Source organism: Schistocerca gregaria, chromosome 3 (genome assembly GCF_023897955.1).
Source record: "Schistocerca gregaria isolate iqSchGreg1 chromosome 3, iqSchGreg1.2, whole genome shotgun sequence".
Classification (NCBI taxonomy): Eukaryota; Metazoa; Arthropoda; class Insecta; order Orthoptera; family Acrididae; genus Schistocerca; species Schistocerca gregaria.
The window spans coordinates 409,426,116-409,451,610 of record NC_064922.1 but is presented as its reverse complement, the minus strand read 5'-3'; the positions used below and the strand labels follow the sequence as shown (position 1 = coordinate 409,451,610).

Sequence of the window (25,495 nt, the reverse complement as noted above, 5' to 3'; positions counted from 1 at the left end):
GCCAATTCCAGTCGTTGACTTTCCCCTCAGCCCCCACCTAAAAAGAGCAATAGTCAGGTAGCTTCATAGCCATTGCTTGAGTCCCCACAACAACAGGTACTCTGCAGGTATGTGAGGGCACCCTCCCCCAACATGCTCACCACACAAGCAATGACTATGTGAAGCGAGTTAAAATTGATGGGGTACAATTGTCGAGCAGTTCCTCATCAGCCACATATTTCTGAGTTTGGCAAATGCCTAATAAACGTTACATTCCATCATCTCTTGCATCAACAGTGAAGTATGCAGGTAGTATTACGAGGGTAGGTCAAATGAAAACCTTAAATTTGTAATAACAAACCGAAATTTCGCACCATTATCTTGTAAGTTGGTAAGTGTGCTACAAACAGCGTGCAGAATAGCCTGTAGGTGGCAGCATAGTGCAGATGCACACATACCGTCGGGTTAGCATTCATCTCACGCTAGGCGAGGAGAGCCCTACGTCATAGTGACGTAGGCACGCATCATCTCGAGTTTCACGAGTTGTCCTATCAACTGTTGTGTGCAATCTGTACATATCGACTATTGTGTGCATCTTGAATCTGCTTTGTTATTTGTTTATGTGCTTTCATTGTCCTATTGTCCGGTGTTGCTAGCGTGTATGTCGTTCTCTACATGGGCTCTAACGGAGATGAGAGAACTTTCGAGCAGATCCATGAAGATAGTCTGAATGATTTCACTATCTTTCTTAGTTGATTTACAACACGAAGGCAAAATTAAATGGAACTAGATGGTTTAATGTTTCTAGCAACATTAGGCGTTGCCCTCGTCCACCTGGAAGAGAAAATGCCTTTGGATCACCACTCTTCTCCTTTAAAAACAGCAGATGCTTTCTCATTCTGGTATTCAGGAAAGCACTCTGAGTCAGTTAAAATAATAATAAAAATTTGGAACCAGATTCAGTTTGTGTGGACAACACAGAACACAGCTTAAATGGTCCCTCTATTTATTTTCAGAATGCTGACATTTGTTCATGTACCTGGCACTGTCACTTATAATTTCTTTACACTATCATATTGAGTGTTATAGGCCTGTAAAGGACCAAATATTGTACGGGCATGCTGTGTTCCATTTGCTGTATCAAGAAACGGCATACATGCAACAAAAGGTTTTATGCTCATCCCATACCTCAATTGTCTTCAGTAACAACAAAAAAACAACTTCTTGTCAATGTCTCATCAGCTAAAACGACAAGATTCTAGCCAGTTAGTCACTGCATCACTTCATCCTTTGCCCCCATTGTTTTGGCACATGGTATGTCAGAGTAACTTAAAAAATTAATCACACTGTCAACCTTTTATTTAAAAAGAATTTAATTTGAATCTGTACTATAAACTACAACAACAGTATTGCAAAACTGACAACTTTATTACAAATACAGGGCCAAACTGAAAATTACAGTTTGATTATTGTGCTGTTCACTGCCAGTAACAACAGCTTGCCTTCCATGAAATCTATTGTGCACTGTCTAACATTTTTGTTAGCAGAATATTGGTTTTCAAAAACATTTCAATAGTCTTAGGGGGATATTCTACTTCATTGCTTCAAAAGCTGTCACTAATCAAAGATTGCTTCTTTATTTGCACAATGAAGCTCTTAGGTGAGTTTCCTAACATTTTCAGTCTGCATGTGTTTTAAAATGGTACCTCCTTGGTCCCACAATATCCTGCTGTTGCAGTATCAGGAGTGCATCGGCTTCAGATGCCCATGCTTGTTGTTGGTAGTATTTGTGTGCTTTGGCATTTTGACAATCATGAATTCTGCTTCAGCAAACATGTTGAGAGTAACGGTGAAATTGCTCGAGAAAATGTGGACAATGCTTCACCCTATGGACATATGTCCAAAATAACCAATGACCAAAGATCTATCAGTGATATGACATTTGATTATATAATTGTAATTTTACAAGGTGACTATAATTTAATAAACGTGTGATCAAGGGCCACGAAACTTCATGGAAACACCCGTAAACTCATGCAGAAGGGAAATAACAAATAAAATTTTGAAAGAAATACATTTTATTTTCCACATGAGATGGTAATAATTGTTAAATGCAAACCATGTTTATGTTCCACGTTACAAATGTAGCTCAGTGTGACAACAACTGCATCACAACAGCCTGGAACCTCACTAGAGATTGCTCTAGTGCTGTCTAACTAACACTACTAACAATGCAAATCCTGCAACGCACAGCCTGAAAATCATTTGTATAAAGTTGGGTACCCAAGTAGTATGGCTCTGAGCACTATGGGACTTAACTGCTGTGGTCATCAGTCCCCTAGAACTTAGAACTACTTAAACCTAACTAACCTAAGGACATCACACACATCCATGCCCGAGGCAGGATTCGAACCTGCGAACGTAGTGGTCACGCGGTTCCAGACTGAAGCACCTTTAACCGTACAGCCACTCCGGCCGGCCCCAAGTAGTAAATAATTTCCCTTCTATACTGGCAGAAGTTGTGAAAGTCAATTATAACCAGCCTGTAAATATTTTGTTTTCAATGCAGAAACTCTTTCAACAACTTTTGAAGGCAATGATCATACGGTTCAGTCACTATTACATACCCTTTTTGTTAGTTAATATACTTCATAAGTACAGTTTGTAATGTGACAGATATGGAGTCTGTTGTGCTTTTATCCAGTCAATGTACATATATGATGAACATATTCCTATTCAAACTGTTTGCAATTGTAAGTTGTAACTTATGAATTTTTTAACGGTGCATAATGACCACGAATCCTATACTCTATTATCAGTGTGTGCTAATGCAGAAGTGTCACATTCAGGTAAACAGTAACAAATCCAAAAGGGTTTCAAGTGATTGGAATTTAAATCACCATACATATCGACATGTTCAATAATAATTACACATCAGTGAAAATAGAAAAAGCATTTGATAATGGTTATACAGTGTTATGATACAGTAATATTTAATCACTAAGGCTGACAGCAATGCAACTCAAATATGCTAGCAGTGCAACATTCACCAATATACATATGCTACAGATCAGGACTACACTGCCAAGATGCAAATAGAGATAACTGTTTCAAACAAAATAAGTTTTTAAATTGGACTAAAAAGAATAAAATAATTTCTCCCAGCCTCATATGGAGTCCTAACCATACACAGATAGTCCTGAAAATTTGGGCTTCCAAATTTTTAACAGTTATGACAGTAGTAGTGAGATTTGTAATGAAAAACATTGTGCCATGCAATACATTACTGATGCATAGATAGATCACAAAACTATTATCTACTGCTTGTGTCCCACATTTTTCATTGTAAATTAGACAAGTACTGCCATGGTTATTAAAAATTTACAAGCAAATATTTTCAGGGCTATCTGTATGGGACAAGGAAAAATTATTTTTTACTTTTTAGTCCCATTTATAACAGTTATATTAAAAATATTGTTATATTAAAAATTTAGTTTTATTTAAATAATTATCTTCTGCTTTTTGTCTTGTGTATATAAAATTTATCAATGGTGAGCTGCGACAGGCACAATAAAAAGATTCACACAATTAAAGCTTTCGGCCATTAAGGCCTTTGTCAGCAGGACACACACACACAAACGCAACTTGCACACTCATCAGCAGTCTCAGAGAGCTGAGATCACACTCTGAACAGTAGCACCAGCGCATGATGGGAGTGGCGACTGGGTGGGGGAAAGGAGGAGGTGGGGAGGGGGAGGGATAGTATAGTGACAGTGGCGGACAGTCAAGTGCCGCAGTTTAGATGGAGGGCAGGAGAGAAGGTGCGGTGCGGGGAGGGAGAAAATCACATGACTGGTTTCACAGGTAGCCCTGCCTTTGATGGGATAGGCGACGTTAGTGACCGGACTGAAGTAGGTGGTGGTAGAAGGATGTATGGGACAGGTCCTGCATCTAGGTCTATTACAGGGGTATGAGCCACGAGGTAAGGGATTAGGGGTTGTGTAAGGATGGACAAGTATATTGTGTAGGTTTGGTGGACGGCAGAAAACCACGGTAGGAGGGGTGGGAAGGATAGTGGGCAGGACATATCTCATTTCAGGGCATGATGAAAGGTAATCAAAACCCTGGCAGAGAATGTAATTCAGTTGCTCCAGTCCCAAATGGTACTGAGTTATAAGGGGAATGTTCTTCTGTGGCCTGACTGTGGGACTTTGGGAGATGGTGGGAGACTGGAAAGATAAGGCACAGGAGATTTGTTTTTGTTCAAGGATGGGAGGATATTTACAGTCAGTGAAGGCTTCAGTGGGACCCTCGGTATATTTTGAGAGGGACTGTTCATCACTGCAGATGCGACGACCAAGGGTGGCTAGGCTGTGTGGAAGGGACTTCTTGGTGTGGAATGGGTGACAGCTGTCGAACTCTTTTATTTATCTCTCTCCTTTCCACTACTTACCCCCTCCCCTCTCCGCACCTTCTCTCCTGCCCTCCATCTAAACTCCAACACTTGACTGTCCGCCACTTCCACCATACTATCCCTCCCCCTCCCCACTTCAGCCTCCTCCTTACCCCCACCCAGTTGCCACTCCCATCATGCACAGGTGCTGCTGTTCGCAGTGTGGTCTCAGCTCTCTGAGACAGCTGATGTGTGTGCAAGATGCGTTTTTTGTGTGTGTGTGTGTGTGTGTGTGTGTGTGTGTGTGTGTGTGTGTGTGTGTGTGTGTGTCTACTGCTGACAAAGGCATTAACGGCTGAAAGCTTTAATTGTGTTAATCTTTTTATAGTGCCTATCGTGACTCAGCATCTCCACTATATGGTGAGTAGCAACTTTTTTTCTTTGGTATTGTTACATTCCATCCTGGATTTTCCATTGTTTGAAATTTATCAGTGGACTTTAAATGTTTTGGTGAGATTATATTTTTTATTTAAATACTTGCTTTTTCACCCTTATCTTTGCCCTTGAACACATACTTCACATATATGGCACATATCTCCTCGTGTCCCTCCCCTCCCCCCCCCCCCCCTCGGTCGTCTGGATGTGTAAATTTTCTTGCATTTGTATTAGTTATTTGTCATGGTTGGTTGTTATGGTTCCTTTCATATCTTGTTCCATGTTTGTGGGATGGTGGTTCAGGTGTTTTAAGTGCTCTGCAAATGTGGAATGATTTGTTTCAAACTTCCAACCTGATGTGTTGTTTTTACGGCGTTTTAAACTTTCTGCATGTCAAACCTACGTATACTGTGTGGGGCAGCGAGTGGAAAATAAAGTTATTATTTCTATTGTTCGTATTTGTGTTCTCAACACAGGCTCTCTAACTACAGTGTTGGCAACCAGAAAGTCATTAGCAAAAACATGATGCCTGCAAGTAGAGTGCCCACTCTGATGGAGAATAAAAATAATGTCTGGGATTCATAGAACATGCAGTTTACTATAACAATTATCACTATATTCTGAAAACGATAAAGTGTAAATTTCCAGACAAATGATTACCCTTATCAGCTATTGCACTATCAGAGCTGTTCAGAGTCTATTGCGCGGATCCTATTATCCCTAGATAATGAAACTGTTTGATAATTGTTATCAATGTAAATGTTCAAAGTGAATGCTCGCCAAAATTTGATGTTAATACTCATGAAACGCCACGGTAGAAAGTCTGTCCTGCGGCGAATGTGAAAATACGACATACCCAAACTGAGATTAAATCACTGGAGTCATTCCACTATTAACTCTTTACCCCAATGCGAACTCATTGTTACGTGAATACCGAGTTACATAATATGGCATCCAAGGCTGTTCCTGGCTTCAGACACTGAGTGTGTGTGCTGATACAAATCTAAAAGAGAACTGTGGCCTTATTCTAGCTCGCATGCTCTTATTTATATTGCCGCCGAAGGCGCAGCCGACAATGTTCCCCTTACTGGCTAGCCGCTGGGGCTCACAGAACACCACATCAAGTTACTAGATAATTAATTGCGTCATTCACTGAAGGCCAATGAAGCTCTAGATTTACTTGTGCAATTAGCATACAGGTAAGTATCTACAATAAAATTCTAATGTGGCTAGGTTAAACACTTTTGGCGAGAGAATTATTTTAGTTGTACTGCACACAATAGAGGAGCTCTGAACTTGCCCTTTGGAGAGATGCTACAGCTATAGTTTTATAGCTACCTTTTTGAAACTTCTCACATCTTTGTTATTATAGCGTATCTCTCTTCTACCTAAATCTAAACATCCTAGCTTTATGTAATGACTTACTTAATCTATCTTGCTTCCGAACTTTTAGGGTACAAAAACAAAAAATCATGAGTTTCAACCAAAATTTTACTTTGTGAGATCCAGCCATGCTGTTTCCAGTAAATTACAGTGAAAAAGGAATCCGAATAAAATAAATTTTGAAGTTTCTAGCTCCTTCGTGTTGCGTCGATGATTTTTACGTAGAAGTCCAAATTTCAAAAACCGTTGAAGTTACCAAACTGAAAGTTAACACATTATTATTTTAGCATCACTCCTGACATGCTATTAACTGTTCAGATTATTTACTTTATTTTTAAGGTATTGTGCAACATTCGTGACGTTATAGCTAGTTACAACGGACTAGGCTGGTACACAATGGAAAGCATATTAATTTTATATGGCACAAGTAGGCTGCGTCCCTACAATTGCATCATAACTTTGACATTCAAGTTTATATATTCCTGATCCCTGGAATTCATCGCTCTTGGTTGTCCGCAGGCTTAAGTTTGATTGGAGGGTTTGCACAGTTTTATATGGCATTTGGATGCCCCATTTCTTTAATATGTTTGCCATTCTGTATGTTAATTATCTGTGTAAGTCATAGTGTACCATCTGCTTTTTTTCTGTGAAAATGCATTGCTAAGAATAAAGGCGAAACATCTAAGGTACAAAAATTGTGTTCATTCAGTTGTAGTTAGATGATCCGAGAGTAAAAATTATCGACATACTGTAATATTACACACAACTGAGGATGACAGAACTACAAAAGTTGAAGATGTTAGTATCAAATAAGATTATTAATTACTAATCCATCACAACTTAATTTCCATAGTGGATCTAACAAAAAGTACTGCAATGTAAAATAGCCTCAAAAGAGGCACTAACAATTTATTTGCTATGTAAGTGGTGTACAGTGAAGGATGAAAAGAAATTTTATGGAACTAGGGTGTAAAAGTACTTCTGTATGATACAAGAATAGTACAGAGATAAAAAATAATTGAAGGGAAACATGGGGACGTTACAAACATGTCCCTACAGCACCCTAAAGCCACACTTGTAAAAAATCACACACACACACACACACACACACACACACACACACACTATTATGGCAGATCAATTATAAAATCTTTTAGGCTGTGTTTCAGCCATAATATATATCACTGGCAATACAAAAGAAAATCAGCTTTTATTGACAAAAGTGTGCAAAAAATTGGATAGTCCGAATCATATAAAATAGTCTTTTACAATTCACAATCTTCATTAAAGATACAATTAAATAAAAATGTCCTTAGTTTCAACATTTCGACAACTACCATACTAATGTAGACAACACACATCAAATTGGGATAACCGGCGGGCCTGTTTGTAGCTTCGTAATTTCATTCTTAAATTTTGCAATTGTTTCCTTTGCTAATTTCAAACGATCCTTTAAATCGTTTATTTCTTGGCGAATTTTCAGCTTTGCATTTAAGATATTCTGCAAGGTTCTCTCTTTTTTTTCTTCAACTGAAAAGAAAATGAGCAAAGTAATCAATAAAAACAATTATTTTTTATACAATAAATACAATAATCATCTCTCTCTCTCTCTCTCTCTCTCTCTCTCTCTCTCTCTCTCTCTCTCTCTGTGTGTGTGTGTGTGTGTGTGTGTGTGTGTGTGTGTGTGTGTGTGTGTGTGTGTGTGTGTGTGTGTGTGTGTGTTTTTAGTAAACATTTGTTAATTTTTTTCAGGTTTTTGCAAATGTTGTTCATTAGTGCTATGAAGAACTAAATAACATGTATAAAAAAGATCTGTTAACAGTCTTTTTTGGAAATAACAAAAAATGTATTACTTGCTTTGAAAATATTATATTATTAATGGGTAGTAAAAAAATCTAGTGACCTAGCGGCAGCATGTGAGAACACATATATAGGATATGGAAATGCGCAAGCCTTCAAGAGCCAATGGTTCCTCCTCCTGGTAGAAGGGTGAAGGGAGAAAGATTGCTGAGGTTTAGGAAATAGGGAGAGTTAATGAAAAGCCGTCTGGAATCCCCGGTCATAGGAGACTTACCAGATGGGTGAGAAGGAAAGACTCAACCGTTCTGAAAGGATAAGGAGCCACTGGCTCTGTAAGCTTGCACATTTCCATACCCTCTATATATGTTTTCTCCAGCCATTGCTTTGTGAACAGATTTTTTTATCTATCGAATTATGCTATATATTAAAAACAAAGATTCCAAGACTTACCAAGCGGGAAAGCGCCGGCAGACAGGCACATGAACAAAACACACAAACACACACACAGAATTGCTAGCTTTCACAACCGATGGTTGCTTCTTCAAGAAGGAGAGGGAAAGACGAAAGGATGTGGGTTTTAAGGGAGAGGGTAAGGAGTCATTCCAATCCCGGGGGCGGAAAGACTTCCCTTAGGGGAAAAAAAGGACAGATGTACACTCGCACACACACACACACACACACACACACACACACACACACACATATCCATCCGCACATACACAGACACAAGCTGCTTGTGTCTGTGTATGTGCGGATGGATGTGTGTGTGTGTGTGTGTGTGTGTGTGTGTGTGTGTGTGTGTGTGTGTGTGTGTGTGTGTGTGTGTGTGTGCGCGCGCGCGAGTGTACATCTGTCCTTTTTTTCCCCTAAGGGAAGTCTTTCCGCTCCCGGGATTGGAATGACTCCTTACCCTCTCCCTTAAAACCCACATCCTTTCGTCTTTCCCTCTCCTTCCTGAAGAAGCAACCATCGGTTGTGAAATCTAGCAATTCTGTGTGTGTGTTTGTGTGTTTTGTTCATGTGCCTGTCTGCCGGCACTTTCCCGCTTGGTAAGTCTTGGGATCTTTGTTTTTAATATATTTTTCCCATGTGGAAGTTTCTTTCTATTTTATTTACGTCATCATGAATTATGCTATATTTTTTAAATCATTACTTGGTGTCGAATTTGCCTGCAGTTTTAAATCAACATCTTCGAATCATAGCTTTCTCCCTTGTCCCTCCTCTTATAAATTCATGACTAAACACAAAAATGACAACATTTGCAAAAACAAAATAAGTTTTCAAATTATTTTCTGATGCACACTTTTTTATACCATTATTTCTGTGATTCTGAGGCCTGACAAGGAACACTACTTTCCTCACAGGCCCAATGGCACTCACAGATTGTAACCAGGTATCAAAAATATGTAATAAGATGGGTCTGTGTGGTCCATGAGACCAATCATTGTTAGTGATAGTTCATGTAGATGAGTGGCAGTATCATCAGATGGGACCTATGACACTGCAGCTGCTGTCTCTTATGTAACCCAACAGCAAAAACTAAGAACCTTGGTGAAATGCAGCCCACCACTAGAGTTGTACACAAATGATGACATTTGTGACACTGTTTTCCTTCAAATCTAATTAATGAATTGATAAACAGTTTTCACCTAGTTAACTTCCTGTTGTTTACAGCACTATAGTGTTCAATTTGGGCTCGCATACCTTCAATGGTAAAGTAACAGCCAATAAGTTTTATGCTTTAATCTTCATGGTTTTCCTCATTTATCATTCATTCATTCACTCACTCACTCAATCACATATTGTGTCCGACTGATCGCATCAAGATGGTGAACCTTGAGGGATACATAATGAGTCTAGATTTAGATTAACAACAGACAAAGAAACTACAGAAAATTAATCTGTACATTCTATCAACAATAAACTATACTGCTTAGTGCTACTTATGTTTACACAATCAGAATCCAATTGAGTAAATTAGAAAGAAATCTGTTACTTTGGAAAAGCTGCTGCTTCCTCAATTTTAGTATAGAGCTGTTGTTCACGTGCTATCAGTAGCTCAATATTTATTTGATTACAGTACTATTTTTTGAAGAGAATAGTTTCATACACCTGTAAGTACTGTCTTATTTACAGTATGTGACTAATCATAATCATAATCACCACCACCACCACCACCATCACCAGCACATCATCGTCGTCGTCGTCGACGTCGTCATGCAGCTAACAGACCTTTTCAATTCCTTAATCTAGATATTCAGATGTGTAGAAAGAGTCACTAACGATTTATGTGTTTAATTTTCTTTTCAACCGGTAGAGATTTGTGATTTATTGCTTTGCTTTCAAGGGGAGCTTGTTGAATAACTTCCCACCAGGGTATACAACACCATAATGAACACAGGACAAAAAGGTGAAGTCTATGTAAAAATTATTTTGTGTCTTCTACTGTGAATGCATAGATTATAGTTCAGCTTAAACTGATTTTTTTGTCAGCAACAAAAACTACTGAGTAAATGTATCGGCACAGGCAAATTACCAAGTGTGAATAGAAAAGTAACAATGAGGAAACCAACAAGTGGAGAAGCTATCACAGATAACATTCAATGAATAAATTGGAGAGAGAAAACTTGATAAGTAGCAAAATCCAAGACCAAGAAACAACATTACATTAAAACAATGAGATGGTAATGAAGTGAATACACCACTAAGCTCCATATCATTGTGATGAAACTTGCAGGCTGTGAGCTCAAATTGGCCAATGGAAAGTTGTGTGGTACAGTGGCAAGGTTAACTACAGCGTCTAGTGGTTGAGGTCCAGCTTTATGCTCTCCAGCAGATTTTCAATACTGCCATGAAAGAATACCAGAGCCCTTTCTCCCTGAAATAACTGTATCATTGGAAACATTCAGGACACTGACAGTATGATTGGCGTCCCAGCACTCACCAATTTATATGATAAACTAGGAGTGTCTGACATTATGCTGCATCATGGTGAAGTGAGCATTAATGGCTATGGTTGTGGAGAGTGCATGGAGAGCTGCATTTCAATGTCTACATCTAATGATACTACCAGTGGTTGTCTTGGATGCAAGTTACACCTGGGGTGGTTGTATTGGGTGCAAGTTACATCTGTGAGATTATGGGAATGGTTATGCTTGATTTTCTAGTTTAGGGTGTACCATTCCACTGTGGTGGTGGTGGTGGTGGTGGTGGTGGTGCAGCAGCCAGGTCTGGGCAGAGTTCGTTTGTATGATGGCACTCAAAACCCTTGACTAGCATGATGCATCACCTGCAGTTGATTGCCACAGCTGCTGATGTCCACTTGTCTTTTGTTCTGTACAAGCATGTCCACACTGCCATTCCTAGTGGATAGCACCCTGACTTCTGGGTCTGGGGATCCTGGAGTCATGAGATTGAAGTGTCTTTGCAGTTGTCTCCGCTGGAGCAGCTCAGTGACACTATAGTTTTGAATAGAGGTGGCCTGTACGTGCTCTGGGAAAGCATAATTACTGTGGCGGTGGAGGAGGGTTTTTTGGGTTGTTTGGGGGAAGAGACCAAACAGCGAGGTTATAGGTCTCATCGGATTAGGGAAGGACGGGGAAGGAAGTCGGCCCTGCCCTTTCAAAGGAACCATCCCGGCATTTGCCTGGAACGATTTAGGGAAATCACGGAAAACCTAAATCAGGTTGGTCAGATGTGGGATTGAACCGTCGACCTCCCGAATGCGAGTCCAGTGTGCTAACCACTGCGCCACCCCGCTTGGTGGTGGTGGTGGTGGTGGTGGTGGTGGTGGTGGTGGTGGTGGTGGAGGAGGAAAAGGATCCCACTGCTTTACAGATTTTCAGCTTAAATGTCTGTACCAAGCACTCCCTTTTTCCACTGAAGGACAGTTGGAACGCATACTAAAAAGGTATTTTTGATGTGCACAATTATTTCAATGCTGATGTGTAGTATCAAGGCTCATTGCCCAATGCTATAGTTTGGGGAAGCTCTTTGATGGCTAAAATCTCAACCAGCACATTTACAGTAACTTATGTTGTGATGGCTGCCATACTTGCCACATACAGGTATTTGGAATAGGTGTATTTGTGTGTGTAAACATTATGCAGTAAACCACACATCTCTACTTATCCGCATTTCTGAGATATTTGTGATCGAACTTGAAAAAATCATTTTGGAACATTTTATTACTGTGTTGTGTTGTCTATGGCATTGGAAGAACGAACAAGCATTTGCACCTCCCTGCATTCAATGTTAGTGACCTTTATATTGCATAATCAGTGTCAGAAGATTGGGTGACAAGATTTAGGCAGGCAGTGCTATTACAGCAAAATTGCAAATTAATCTGCATGTATGATCTGTAGTGTCAACCAGTGCACTGTCATGTCTATCCACGATCTTAATGGTATCAACTGAGAGCAGCAATTACAAGGTTCACATAAAAGGACTTCTGGGCAGCAGAAAATCCTCAGGAACTTCACAAACAACCACTTTGCAGTCATTGTGTGACAGTTTGGTTTGCCACTACTGACTTTGATATGTGTTTTCCATATTTTTTCAAAGTACATAGCATAACAGTGACTTAATTTAAATCAATACTGTCACATTATGAAGACCTTCCTGTGACCCAAGCTAAACTAGTTCGTTGAGGACCAAGAAGATGGAGAAGTCAGATTACAAGAAGATGGAGTGACTGCTCAAACTGCTCAGCGTTCTCTAGAAATTTTGAGAGAGTTATTTCTTTCACGTCTTCTCATATGACATTGTCTGGCCACCAAGGTCACCTGATTTATCACCTTGTGATGCTTTTCTTTAGGGATAATTACAGGCTCAAAAGCACAAACATTGCCACACAACTCTGCAAGAGCTTAAGGAGACAGTGACCCAGGAAATGGATGCTATTCCACTGGAAATGACACCAAGAAGTATGGACAACTTCAGGGAAAAGTTTTGTCAATGTCTCAGCAATGGAGGATGCCTTTTACCATGACAAATTTTAAAACTAACTAACGTAAAATGGTACAGTATTTGTTGTTCACCAATAAAAGTATTTTCATTGCATCTTTGTTCGTAACCAGCTTTCGAAATATGCGAGATCTTTTCACTACAACCTGTATGTTGTTTGTGGTTTTCAGAATCATTTGTCCATTGTTCCAATTCCAAACTGTTTTACAGTTTGGAGTAGAATTATCATATGTCACAATTACCACAATGTAACAGTAGCTTTGTTTCATTGCTCTGTTACAATCCACTAATTGCCTAGTTAGGATGGCAACCATTTTGTACTCTAAATTACTGTCGTTGCAAGTTCTGTGGCTTTCCTCCTTGCAAATTCAAATTTTATCATACCTGTAATTTGGGTGTGTCACACTGGTGACGTAAAACTGATTGGTGTTTAATTGCATGAATGTCTAGAGTGTGGCCTTTAAATCTGGTGAAACTGATTGCCTACTCAAGCACTGGTCGATTAGTAAGACCATTCAAGCTGTTGCTTCACTGACTGACTGACTGACTGACTGACTATCAGTCCTGCATGCTACACAATACTGCTTCTTGTTTACAAACACGCATTTTCGATTCTATTTCAATACTTTATTAACCACTGACCACTTAAAACAAAATAGGTCTAGTCATTAAATATACAATTTGCAACAAGGGTATTTTCTATAATCTTCTAACAATTTAATTTCATTTCTTTATCAGTATTCTTAAAAATTATTATTGTCCACGTTTATTTCAAATTGTCATTGCTGTTAGAAAGACTGTCTTCCTGAAGCAACTTGAGAAGTGTAAAAAGAGTTTGGCAATCATTTCTGACAATAGTTTTATGTAGGTGATCACTAATGGCATGTGTTTGGAAATTAACCAAAGCTGTCACTTGCTTTTTCCTTGGTTGCCTTTCTTCTGATGTCTACACAACTATGTTGTGCCTGTCTCATCACAATCTATGATGTATCCTTTTTTTTCCCCTCTCTCTTGCTACAACACCATATACAGTTATTTTTAAATCTGTTGTAGTTCTCTTCACATTCAGAGTATTAGGTTCTTCATTGTCCTTTTTCTCTAAATCCCTCACCAAAAAGAGAGACTGATAGGCATGACTGTATGTTAAGCTTTTGTTCCATTGTTTCATTTTACAGGTATGGCCTGTACAGCTCTCCACATTGGGAAAAGTTTGATAAAGATACAAATGAATACATTCACATCCAGTCAAAACAAAATAAACAACAGTTACACCCTCAGCTGAAATTAACATGAGTGTAGATATTTTATAGTGCAGCAAAATGTTTCATTTGTTCTGCAATAGAGAAGTTAGGCACTGTGTAACACATCCCCCCCCCTCCCCCCCCCCCCTCTCTCTCTCTCTCTCTCTCTCTATCTATCTATCTATCTATCTATCTATCTATCTATCTATCTATCTATCTCGTGCACAGAAACAGCAAAGGTCATACGTGCCAATGTCAGAGCCTTAGAACACCAATATGAAAAAGGAGTTAAAAATGACTACACGTTATGCCCAATTGACAGTAGAAAGGAGAGCTACACACAAGAGCTCTTTGAGAAAGGTCCGCAAAATACGCTGTTGACGCAATGGAGGTTACGAACTGAAGACTAAATGACCTTCGCCATATTGCTCAGACGGATAAAAAGTAAAATACATGTGAAAGCCTGCACATTGTTTGCTAAAACGGCTGATACCTCACACGCAAAACAGACATCAGAATGTAAGAGGTTAAAAAAAAGGGCATTCAATCAGGTAATGGTGAACTGTCAAAGGTTGATGACAATGAGTGCAGATAGTTTGGAGGTCACCACTTAACATATGACAATGGCTATAATGGCAGTGCCCAAAATGAAACTTAATTACTATGATCTTGTGGCGAGGGGGCTGAGAGGAGATAGGCCAAGCCACTGGGAGAGGTTTAATTCCCACAGCTTGTTTCCATGAAGGGAAGACCAGTGGCGATGCCAAAATGAGACCACTTGCAGGCAGACAGCAACACGATCAGTACGAATGGAACAACTAGTGGGCCGAGGTAGGAGGACAGCAGCCTTGGCAGCACCATCAGCAGCCTTGTTTCCTATCAGAACGATGTGGCCGCAAAACCACATGAACATCAAACTGGCTCCCTCCATAGTGAGCAAGTGGAAGCTTTCTTGGACCTGCTGCACTAAGGGATGGACTCCATACAGCACACAGAGGCTCTGAAGGGCACAGGGAGTCGGAGCAGATGACATAATTGAAAAGCCTGTGTTGCCACATGTACTGCATGTCCTGATACAGATTGAAGAGCTCTGCTATAAATACTGAGCAGTGTACCGGAAGCCGATGCTGAAAATTGTTGGTGCCAATGATGGAGGCGCACCTGACACGATGGTCAGTCTGAGAGCCATCAAATTATATAAATGTCCTATCGCTAAGCTATGTACCAAGGCTGACAAACTTACAGCATTGAATCTGGAGTAGTTTCCTGAGGAAGCGAATTAAGTCCAAGGTGAACACGGGCCACTGTATGAAGCCAAGGTGGTGAAGGGTTCACACCCACTGGGAAAGTGGCAGGTAGCGTGAAGTTAAGATGCTGGAGCAATAGCCAAAAGCGAACTCTAGAAGGTAAGACAAGAGTGATGCACCCTATACTGGCAGTCAAAGGAGTCATCAAAGACGGAGGCATAGGACGGGCAGCCAGACATCGCAGGCAAATGGCATGCGTATCTGCAGAATACAACATCACACCACTATGACTGCAGTAGTTTGGCAGCTTCTGCATAGAGACTCTCAACCAGGCTAGTGTAAACAGCACTAGTGGCCAAACGAACTCCATGATGGTGGATTCTATTTAGACGGTGTAAGATGGATGAGTGTGTGAAACACCCATATTCTAGCTTCAAATGGACAAGAGATTGATACAAACGGAGTAGGGTGATCTGCCACTTCCCTGGAAGTACCACTTAGGACTGGGTGTAGCGGCCAGGTGGGAGGACCAAGAAAGTTTTCTATCAAGCATGAGTACCATGAATTTCATAGTTTCAGAAGAGCAAGAGGTGTAAGATGTAATGAAGATGGAAGAAACCCACTGTGCTGCCAGAAATTCATAAAACAGTTTTGTCAGTGGAAAAGCGAAAGCAATTGTCGACGCTCCATGAGTAAAGATGATCGAGGCATCACTGGAGATGTAGCTAAACGAGACAAGTCTGTGGAGAACTGTAGTGGACTGCAAAATCATCATTGAGACGGGAACTAGAGATGCCTGGCAGGAATCGGGCCATAATAGGGTCAATGACTATAGAAAAGAGGGAAAAGCTCAGGACAGCCCTGAGATGCACCCTTTTGTTGGATAAAGGTGTCCAACAAGGCAGAACCCACATGGACCTTGAAAACTCAATCTGTTAAAAATTCCTGACTGAAACGGGGCAGGTGGCCTTGGATGTCCCACATGTGTAGAGTATGAAGGATGCCAGTCCTCCAGCAGGTTCATAGGCTTTCCCCAAATAAAAAACACAGCCAAAATCCGGTATTCCAGCAGAAAAATATTCATGACATGGGTGCTCAGAATCCACACTGTGCAGCGGTTAGTAAATTGCAAGATTTGAGTCGCCATACCAACAGGGCATGAATCGTACATTCCGTCACCAAGCAAACACAGCTGGTGAGAGAAATGGGACAGTAGCTAGAAGGAAGGCATTTGTTCTTACTGGGCTTAGGTATGGGTATGACAGTGGCTTCATGTTAGCATCTGGGAAACATGCCATCTGCCCATATGCGATTGTATGTATGAAGGATAAAGTGCTTGCCTGCAAGAGAAAGATGCTGCAACATCTGAACGTTAACATAGTCCAAACCTGGGGTGGAAGTTTGGGTGAAGTGAGAGCATGATCTAGCTCCCTCATAAAAAGGGGACATTGTAGCATTCATGATGCTGAGAAGAGAAGGGTATCACCTGAACCACCTTCACTCGTATCTGATGGAGAAAGATAAGGTGATGGTGGGTAGAGCTTGAAATCTCCAAAATAGCAGCCTAAGGTGTTGGAGATAACAGCGAGGTCCACAGTGACATCATCTGCTAGTCAGATCAGAAATTGGACAATCAGCCCTGATCCCAGAGAGCCACTGGAGGTTGGACCACACGACAGAAGAGGGAGCAGAAATTTTAGGAAATGTAGTAAATGAAATCTAGCTGGCTTTTTTGCTGTCCCAAAGAATGCGATGACACTGTACACACAACTGTTTATGACAAATACAGTTCGTCATAGTAGGATGACTGTTAAACACGTGGGGAGCATGTTTCCATGCACATATGGCATCACAGCACACCTCAGTCCACCAAGTGACTGGCACATAGTGTGGTAAAGAGGAAGTGCAAGAAATGGAACATTCAGCAGTGCCAAGGATAAAGTCTGTAAGGTACACACAACTGGTCATCAAAACTGGGGTAATGTTTGGTAAAGATCACCAGGGAGGAGTAAAGCTGCCAGGTAGGTTCACACGTAGATGGGGTAGGAGTCAGTATCGGATAGTACAGGGGAAATGGTTGCTTGAGTACGTATCAGAGAGAACAGGCTACTTGAAACAATGGGCGAGTTGGATAGTGCATAACGAGAGGTCCAAATGGGAACAGTTGTGCGTGGAGTCTGAAAGGAACATGCATGCTCCAGTGTGAAGGCAGATGACGTTGAGTTGATTGAAAAGGTCAGCCAAGAGGGCATCTCTCTGACAGGTTCTAGAGGAGATGTGTACATTAAAGTCACTAAGCAGCAGAAAGGGGTGTTGGAGTTGATCATTACCTGAAGGAAGTCTTCCCTGGTGACACAATGACAGTGATGTAAACATTACAGTGAGATGGTTTCACTATGAATGTCACCTTGGATGAGGAGCATGACTCCTACATAAGATGGAATGCCATTATCAGGGGGGGGGGGGGGGGGGGGGGGGAGGTCAAAGTGGACTGGAAACAAGTTTGAGAAGTCAAACCTGTTGTGAGGACGCAATTTTGTTTCCTGAAGGCAGAAAACAAGTGGACGCTGTGATTCAAAGAGCAGCCGTAATTCTTCCTTGTTGGAACTAACACTGCGAATGTTCCATTGGAGAAGTCATGATGGGGAAAGTGGAGGAGCAAAAAGATGTTTTACCACCTCGGAAGCTGTCAAGTACCAGCCTTCAAAGACTCACTGCCACAGGGTGCAGAAGCTGGAGGCCCTGTCCCATAACATATACAGAGACATTGGCATTCTCACTGTGTTGGCCCCCAGCTTCCAGAGCAGAAAAATGATTTGCAGTACCAGTGAAACAGAGGTCGCCCAGGTAAGGGTATTATGCAGTGACACTGTTGAAGACGATCACCGAGTCAGTGAAAGAGAAGGCTCTTTGCCTTTGTTTGATTTCTTTGAGTCTTTCCCGTTGGCAGAGAGAGGCTGATATGTTTGTTGGCGGGAGGGACGCAAAAAGTCTTCGCAGGAGTATTCCTTCTGTCCTTTCCATTCTGCCAGTTATGTGGCAGGTGATTTCACAGTGGTAGGCAGAGATGTTGTGACTCGTTGACCAGCTGGATGATGACGATGACGATGAGGAGGAGGAGCAGGAGGAGGGGGGGGGGGGGGCAGAGCTGCTACCATGACACTGGGCAATTTTACAACCATGGTGCTGAATTTGAGATCACAAGTCTGCGAGGCTCTAACCTTTGTGGAATGAGGTGTAGCAAGAACAGTACTGGAAGTGCTAGAAGGTAAAACACAGGGCTTTTGACTAGCCAACAATTTGCGAGCAACAGGGTAAGGCACTTTTTCCTTCACTCTGATCTCCTGGATGGCCCACTCATCAAGATACACGGGACATAGTAAGGATGAGGCTGCATGCTCACCATTGCGATTGCTAAAGCGGGGAGAAGGAAGTGGGCAGTTGCTCTCATGAGCATCCATACCACAAGTAACACATTTGGCCATCTTTCGAAAGGATATTCAATTGTGGATGTAACGTTGACATTGGAAGCAGCACATTTGGTTTGGAATATACAGTCAGACTGTATGGCTTCATAGCCTGCTTTGATCTTGATGGAAACACTATCCTATCAAATATGAGAAAAAAAATGAAGGTTTATCACCTCAGAAGTGCCAGCCTTTTTCATTATTAGATGGACTGCAGTGACACCTTGAACATAGAGGTATGTTTGGCTTGGTCCCTTGGTCAGACCATCAAGTAGCCTAGAACAAATAGTATCATGTGAAGAATTCAGTGTTTGATGGGCATCAAAATGAATAGGAGGAGAGAAGCTGCAAACAGTTGTTGAGCTTGAGAATCACAATTAGTCTCCAAAAGCAAAGCACCATTATGTAAATGAGAGCAGGATTTCACAGGGCCGTCAATTGCATTAACACCTTTATGAATTATAAACAGATTAACTATAGCAAAGGACTGACCTCCTTCAGAATGTGATACCACAAGGAACTGAGGTGCATGTGGGAGAGTCTTGGAATCTTTAGCCTCATTCTGTATATGTTTAGTAGATGTAGACTGAGATGGTGACTGACTTGTTGAGAGGAAATCTCCCACGATTCCCAGCATCTCTGATCGTGCATTCTTTCCAACTGCAGGCAACTAGTCCTCCATCAGAGGGGGCTGATCTGCCTTGGGTGACTTGACACCTCAGGTGGCACCTCCTGAAGTCCTGACAGAGGGGCCAATTGGCATTTTGGGAAGGTAACAGCTCAGGCAATCACCCTTCCCTGCACCTGGCCTGTACCAGGTGGAATGTGCGGACCCTACCTGTAAACCCAGAGCTAGAAATTATGAGTTACTCAGTCACCTGTTGTGCGGCTGACATTGAGCCAGCCTTCAGGAGCACACAGGGAGGAAGAACAAATGAAGAGGAATGCTGATGCAGAGGAAAGACAGGAGATAGAGAAAGAAAGAAATAGTGTGAGGACTGTTCTGAAGTCAGACTACTGAATATGCAGAAAACATTCCCAAAATTATCCGAGACATGTTCACCAAGGGAAAGGAAGAAGAATAGCAACAGGATAGACTAGCAGCACGCAAGGGAAAAGATACTGCAAAGGCCGGGGCCCCATGGTAGCCAAGCACGAAATCACCAGAGAGTGGTTAGTCCAATGCAAGGGGGAGGGTGGACGGGGGAGGGGGGGGGCAACACTTCTAGGCAATCTTCCATCCATTGCTGCAAGGCCTTCTCAGTCAACAATGAGATTACAGTCTGCAGAAAGTGACATTCTTAACTCTGTATTTGCAAAAGATATATTTGGCTGCTAGCTCCTCTTACTTTACTATAAAATGTTTTTGTACTTTGAACAAATTTGCAACCTTCCTCTACCTCTGCAATGAAGATAATTTTCCCAGGATGGTTGGCAAGCTGAACTGATTGTAGGCAAAAAATTTGCTATTGATCAAATTTAACCTGTCCAAGTGTTATTGGCCAGAGCTAGGAAAAAAGACTAGGCAGTCACTGATGTCCCTACATTTCGGACTGTCACTGTAAGAAATATTAAAATTGCAGTGCTTACCTGAAATAATGCAACTTTCAAAACTACCATTCCCCTAATAAAATATGTCAGATTTAAAATAATTGAGTTTCTGAGTAGCCAAAGTGGTCAATCTCATCTAATCTCAGTGTGCAACATTAATATCCAGAATACCTATTTGTGGAAGACAGTTCTTTGCACAAACCAAATTAAATTTGTTACTTACAAGTAACATTACTCAGTTAGGCTTGGGGTTATATACAGGTATCTTTCAAGTAATATGCATTTTTAAGTCTACCACATCATAACCAACAACTGTAGCTTGTCATTCTCGGTGCACAGGTTGTGAATCGAACTGTTCATAAATATGCCTCCGACTGGCTCCAGCAAATAAATTCAGGCAAGGCATAACTGGTAAAAAAAAGTCTGAAGATGATACATAGCACCAGAAAGTCCTTTTCTTTTACACACAGCTCATTCATCCCAGCGAACTGGAGAAGCTGAATACATGCTTTAGGTCACTAACACACAAAAGATCTTAAATATGTGGAAACTTGCATTTTATTTGAGAAACACAGCTTTTTTTCTGTACAACTTTCGATATCACACTTCTGTTTGTAGAGATTTCAGTCTTATGGTAGACTGTTCAGGTATCTGAAGAACTTCCTGTTTATATTTTGCAGCTTCTTCACTTGTCTTCCCTCATAGTCTTACAAACAGCTTCCATAACTAATTTTTCATTTATTGTTCCAGACATCAATCACAATTACAATCACTGAAATTTTTAAAGCATGAAGTAAAACAGGCTCCTCAAGAATACAGACACATTCATAAACAAAGCTGGGGATAGGAGATTTTGTGTACCTATAAAAAAGGTTTACACAAAATAATAATAATAATAATAATAATAATGAATAAAGACAGTTAGGCAACAAAGATAAACAGAAATTGGTATGTATGATAAATCTGCCTGGTACAGAGAAACCCAGTCATTAGAAATTAAAAAGAATTGAAAAGAATAAAGAAACTTGAAACTGTGTTTAGAAGATGTAAAAGCCATTCTCATTGTTAAAAAAAACTGCTGCAGCTATAGATAGTGCAAACACAGGCTTATTAAGGAACATGTGTTTTTTCTGATCTTGGACTGCTGCACTTATGCAATACATGCTTGGAAAGCAAGGTCACCCCAAAAGCATAAGGTAGATTGTAACTTTTTAAAGTAAAGTTGATGAATGTGGCAATTAAAATCAACCTACTTGAAGTAGTGTGTAAGGCTCATGAGAAAGTATGAAAAATACAGTGGGTTTCCTAGTGAGTGCTGTTTTATGATAATGCAGACAGTTAAAAGGACATTAAAGGTAGGTTGGTTGGTTGGTTGGTTGGTTGATTTGTGGGGGTTGAAGGGACCAGAATACAAAGGCCATCGGTCCCTTTTTCCACGATCATGAAAACCCACAAGGAATAACAACAAGCAATGGAGGTAACAAGGGACGACACAGAACAAGAAAGACATGGACAATGTCCAGAAAACAAGGAATTAAAAGCACACAGATTTGTACAGTGGTTGGCCGACCATGGAAACAAAAAAGGAAAAGCCAACCACCAAGAGAGAGACTAAACACCCCAATCTAAAACTGTAGGCCAAAGGTCAGATGCAATACCTTCAGATTGAGCGATAAAAGCCCCCTGCTCGAATATAACTCGAAACAAAGCCTGTCACTGCAGCGTCATCTGTTAAAAGAGCACGGAGAATATCAGGCAGCGCAAACGTCTATTTGAGCACAATTAAAAGTGGGCAGTCTGACAAGATGTGGACCACTGTCAACGCTGACCCAGAGCGACATAGAGGTGGGTTCTCATGGTGCAATAAATGACCGTGTGTCAGTCAGGTGTGGCCAATGTGTAGCCGGCAGAGTACAATTGAGTCCTTGGAAGAGGCTCGCATGGAGGAGAGCCACACACCTGTAGTCTCTTTGATGACCAGAAGTTTGTTGGGTGAAGGCAGGATGCGCCATTCATAACTCACAGTACCAAGGACTTTCTGCCGCAATACGGACTGATGTTCACATTCTGAAAGGCCAATCTCCAGGCCTGGTTTACTGATAGCCTGTTTGGCCAGCCTGTCAACATATTCATTACACAGGATGCTGACATGACCTGGGGTCCACACAAAAACTACGAAGTGGCCTCAATGAGCAAGAGTATGGATGGACTCCTGGACAACCATCACTAAACAAAAGTGACTAAAACACTGGTTGATAGCTCATAAACCGCTCAGGGAGTCACTACAGATAACAAAGGACTCACCTGAGCAGGAGTGGATATACTCTAGGGCGCAAAAGATGGTTACCAGCTCTGCAGTGAAAACACTGTAGCCGTCCAGCAATGAACATTGTTCAGATTGATCCCCAAGAGTAAAAGCATAACCAACTTGACCAGCAACCATTGAACCATTGGTATAGACCAAATCAGAGCTGTGACAAGTGGCAAGAATGGAAAGAAAGCGGTGGCAGAGGGCCTCAGGAAGGACTGAGTCCTTTGGGCCCTGTGCCAAATCCAGCCAAAGACATGGGTGGGGCATACACCACACGGGAATATGTAAATGGGCCCGGGAAAGAGGTGAGAGAGAGATAAACTCAAGCCCAGAGAGAAGAGCCTGAATGCAAACCGCGATCATACACCCTGACCGGGGCCGCCATTTGAGAAGACGAAAGAAAGAGTTGGGGAACAGGAGAAGGTAATTTGGATGCCCAGGCAAGCTACAAACATGAGCAGCAAAAACAGCCAATTGTCATCGGTGCCGGATCCTCAATGGAGGGACACCAGCCTCCACAAGTATGCCGTTTACAGGGCTTGTGCGGGAAGCTCCAGAAGTGAGTCGGATCCCGCCAATTGTGGATGCCAAAGGTGGAGACGTACCTTTCCCAGCACTCCTGCTTCCATTGGTGAATAAGGCGTCGGGCTCGGGCATGAAGCCGCTTAAAGGTAAGGTGGTTTTCCAGTGATGGGTGCCGCTTATGACGTTGAAGGGCCCGCATGCGTTCTCTAATTGCCTCAGCGATCTCCGGTGACCACCAAGGCACAGTCCTCTGCCGAGGGGACCCAGAAGAACAGGGAACTGCAGATTCCGCTGCAGAAATGATGACAGTGGTTATCGTGTGAACCACCACATCAATGGCATTATGAGAATGAGGCTTAGTAGTGGAAATGGAGGTGAATGAGTCCCAGTCAGCCTTATTCAAAGCCCATCTTGGGAAGCACCCAGAAGAGTGATGCTGTGGCATTGACAGAAAGATCAGAAAGTGGTCACTATCGCACAAGTCGTCATACACACTCCATTGGACAAGTGATAGAAGGCCAGAGCTGCAGACCAAAAGGTCACTGGCTGAGTAAGTGCCATGTGCCACACTGAAATGTGTGGAGGCACCATTATTTAAAAGAGAAAGGTCGAGCTGTGCCAACACTTGCTCAACGACAGTGCCTTGACCTGTTGCCACCAATCCACCCCACACAAGGTTATGGGCGTTGAAGTAGCCTAGTAACAGAAAAGGTGGCGGCAGTTGGGCTATCAGTGCAAACCAATACACACTGTGGGACATCACCATCTTGTGGAAGATAGACATTGCACAAGGTAACAGCCTGTGACGTCCACACCCTAACAGCAACAGCCTCTAAAGGCATTTGAAGAGGCAAATGCTCGCTGTAAAGAGAGTTAAGGACATAGACCCAGACTCCTTCAGATACCCTCTCATAAGCTGCCCAATTCTTGTAATAACCCCGATAGCCAAGGAGGGTGAGGGTTTGCAACGCCAGAAACCAAGTTTCCTGGAGAGCAATGCAAAAGAAAGGGTGAAGGCTGAGAAGGAGTCGGAGCTCAGCAAAGTGGTGGAAACAAACTGCTGCAATTCCAATGGAGAATGACATTGTCTGTGGCCGAAAAAGGTGTGAAGGGACTGAGGGGGCAGATTACGCCACTGGGCCATTTGTCACCACCGAAGGAGAGCCTGAATCAAGGACCATTTCGTCTGAAGAAGAGGTGAGATTGATGTCATCGGGGAATTCCAAAATCTGCAAATCATCCTCAAGACGCAGAGCTGGTAGTAACAGGTGGCATAGTGGCAACCTGAATCTCTTCCGTCTTACCCAGCTTTTTCTTCTTCCTCTCCTCCTGCCACTGCTCCTTAGGATGAAACTGGAAGGGACTCACAGAAGGAGGGCCAGGGACAGACGAAGGGCAGGAAGCTGTGTGATCTGCTGCTCCTGGCTTCTTGAGCCACTGACTGAAGTCAGCTGACGCACTGGAGGATGCCTGAGAAGGTAGACTTCCAAGCGACCCTTTACATGCGAGAGAAGCCGGAGGAGGCTGGTGTACCTCCGGCGGGAGGGGGGAGGGCAATCTGATATCCCTGTTAGTTTGGAGGCTTGGTCTCCCAAAGGAGTACCAGAAGAATCAGTGTTCCCCATCACAGACACAAGGGAAAAACCAGGGCAGCCCGCAAGGCCCACTGGAAGCTTAACAACCGCAGGGACAGCCGTCGCCACAGAGGAGGGTGAGGGGGGCAAAGGGTGGGGGGGTCAACGAAGTCGAAGTTGCAGTCGCAGCATATGATGTAGACATCTGCACAGGATGAAGCCATTCATATTTTCTCTTCGCTTCCTGGTAGGTGAGCCTGTCCAGGGTTCTGATTCCCACGATTTGCCACTCCTCACGGAGAACACGGCAGTCAGGTGAGCAGTGGGTGGGGTGCTTCCCAAAGTTGACGCAAGTGGGAGGAGGGACACACAGAGTGCCTGGGTGCAGAGGACGACCACAATCCCTGGAAGTACAACAATCCCTGGAAGTACAATGAAATGACACGTGACCAAACTTCCAACACTTGAAGCACTGCATAGGGGGGAGGGACGTATGGTTTCCCATCACAACGGTAAACCATCACCTTGACCTTTTCAGGCTACGAGTCACCCTCAGAGGCCAAGATGAAGACACCGGTAGCAACCCTGTTGTCTTTGGGTCCCCTACACACACGCCGGACGAAG

At 42.2% G+C, this 25,495-nt stretch overlaps 1 protein-coding gene across 1 annotated transcript in view; it reads right to left on the bottom strand.

Moving 5' to 3' along the window:
- Window positions 1-7,381: 7,381 nt before the first annotated feature.
- LOC126356214 (YEATS domain-containing protein 4) overlaps window positions 7,382-25,495 on the bottom strand; it is an 89,146-nt gene continuing 71,032 nt past the window's right edge. The window contains exon 4 of the mRNA XM_050007026.1: window positions 7,382-7,720. Within this exon, the coding sequence (XP_049862983.1) occupies window positions 7,551-7,720 (170 nt within the window). The 3' untranslated portion in view covers window positions 7,382-7,550. The remainder of the gene's footprint in view (window positions 7,721-25,495) is intronic.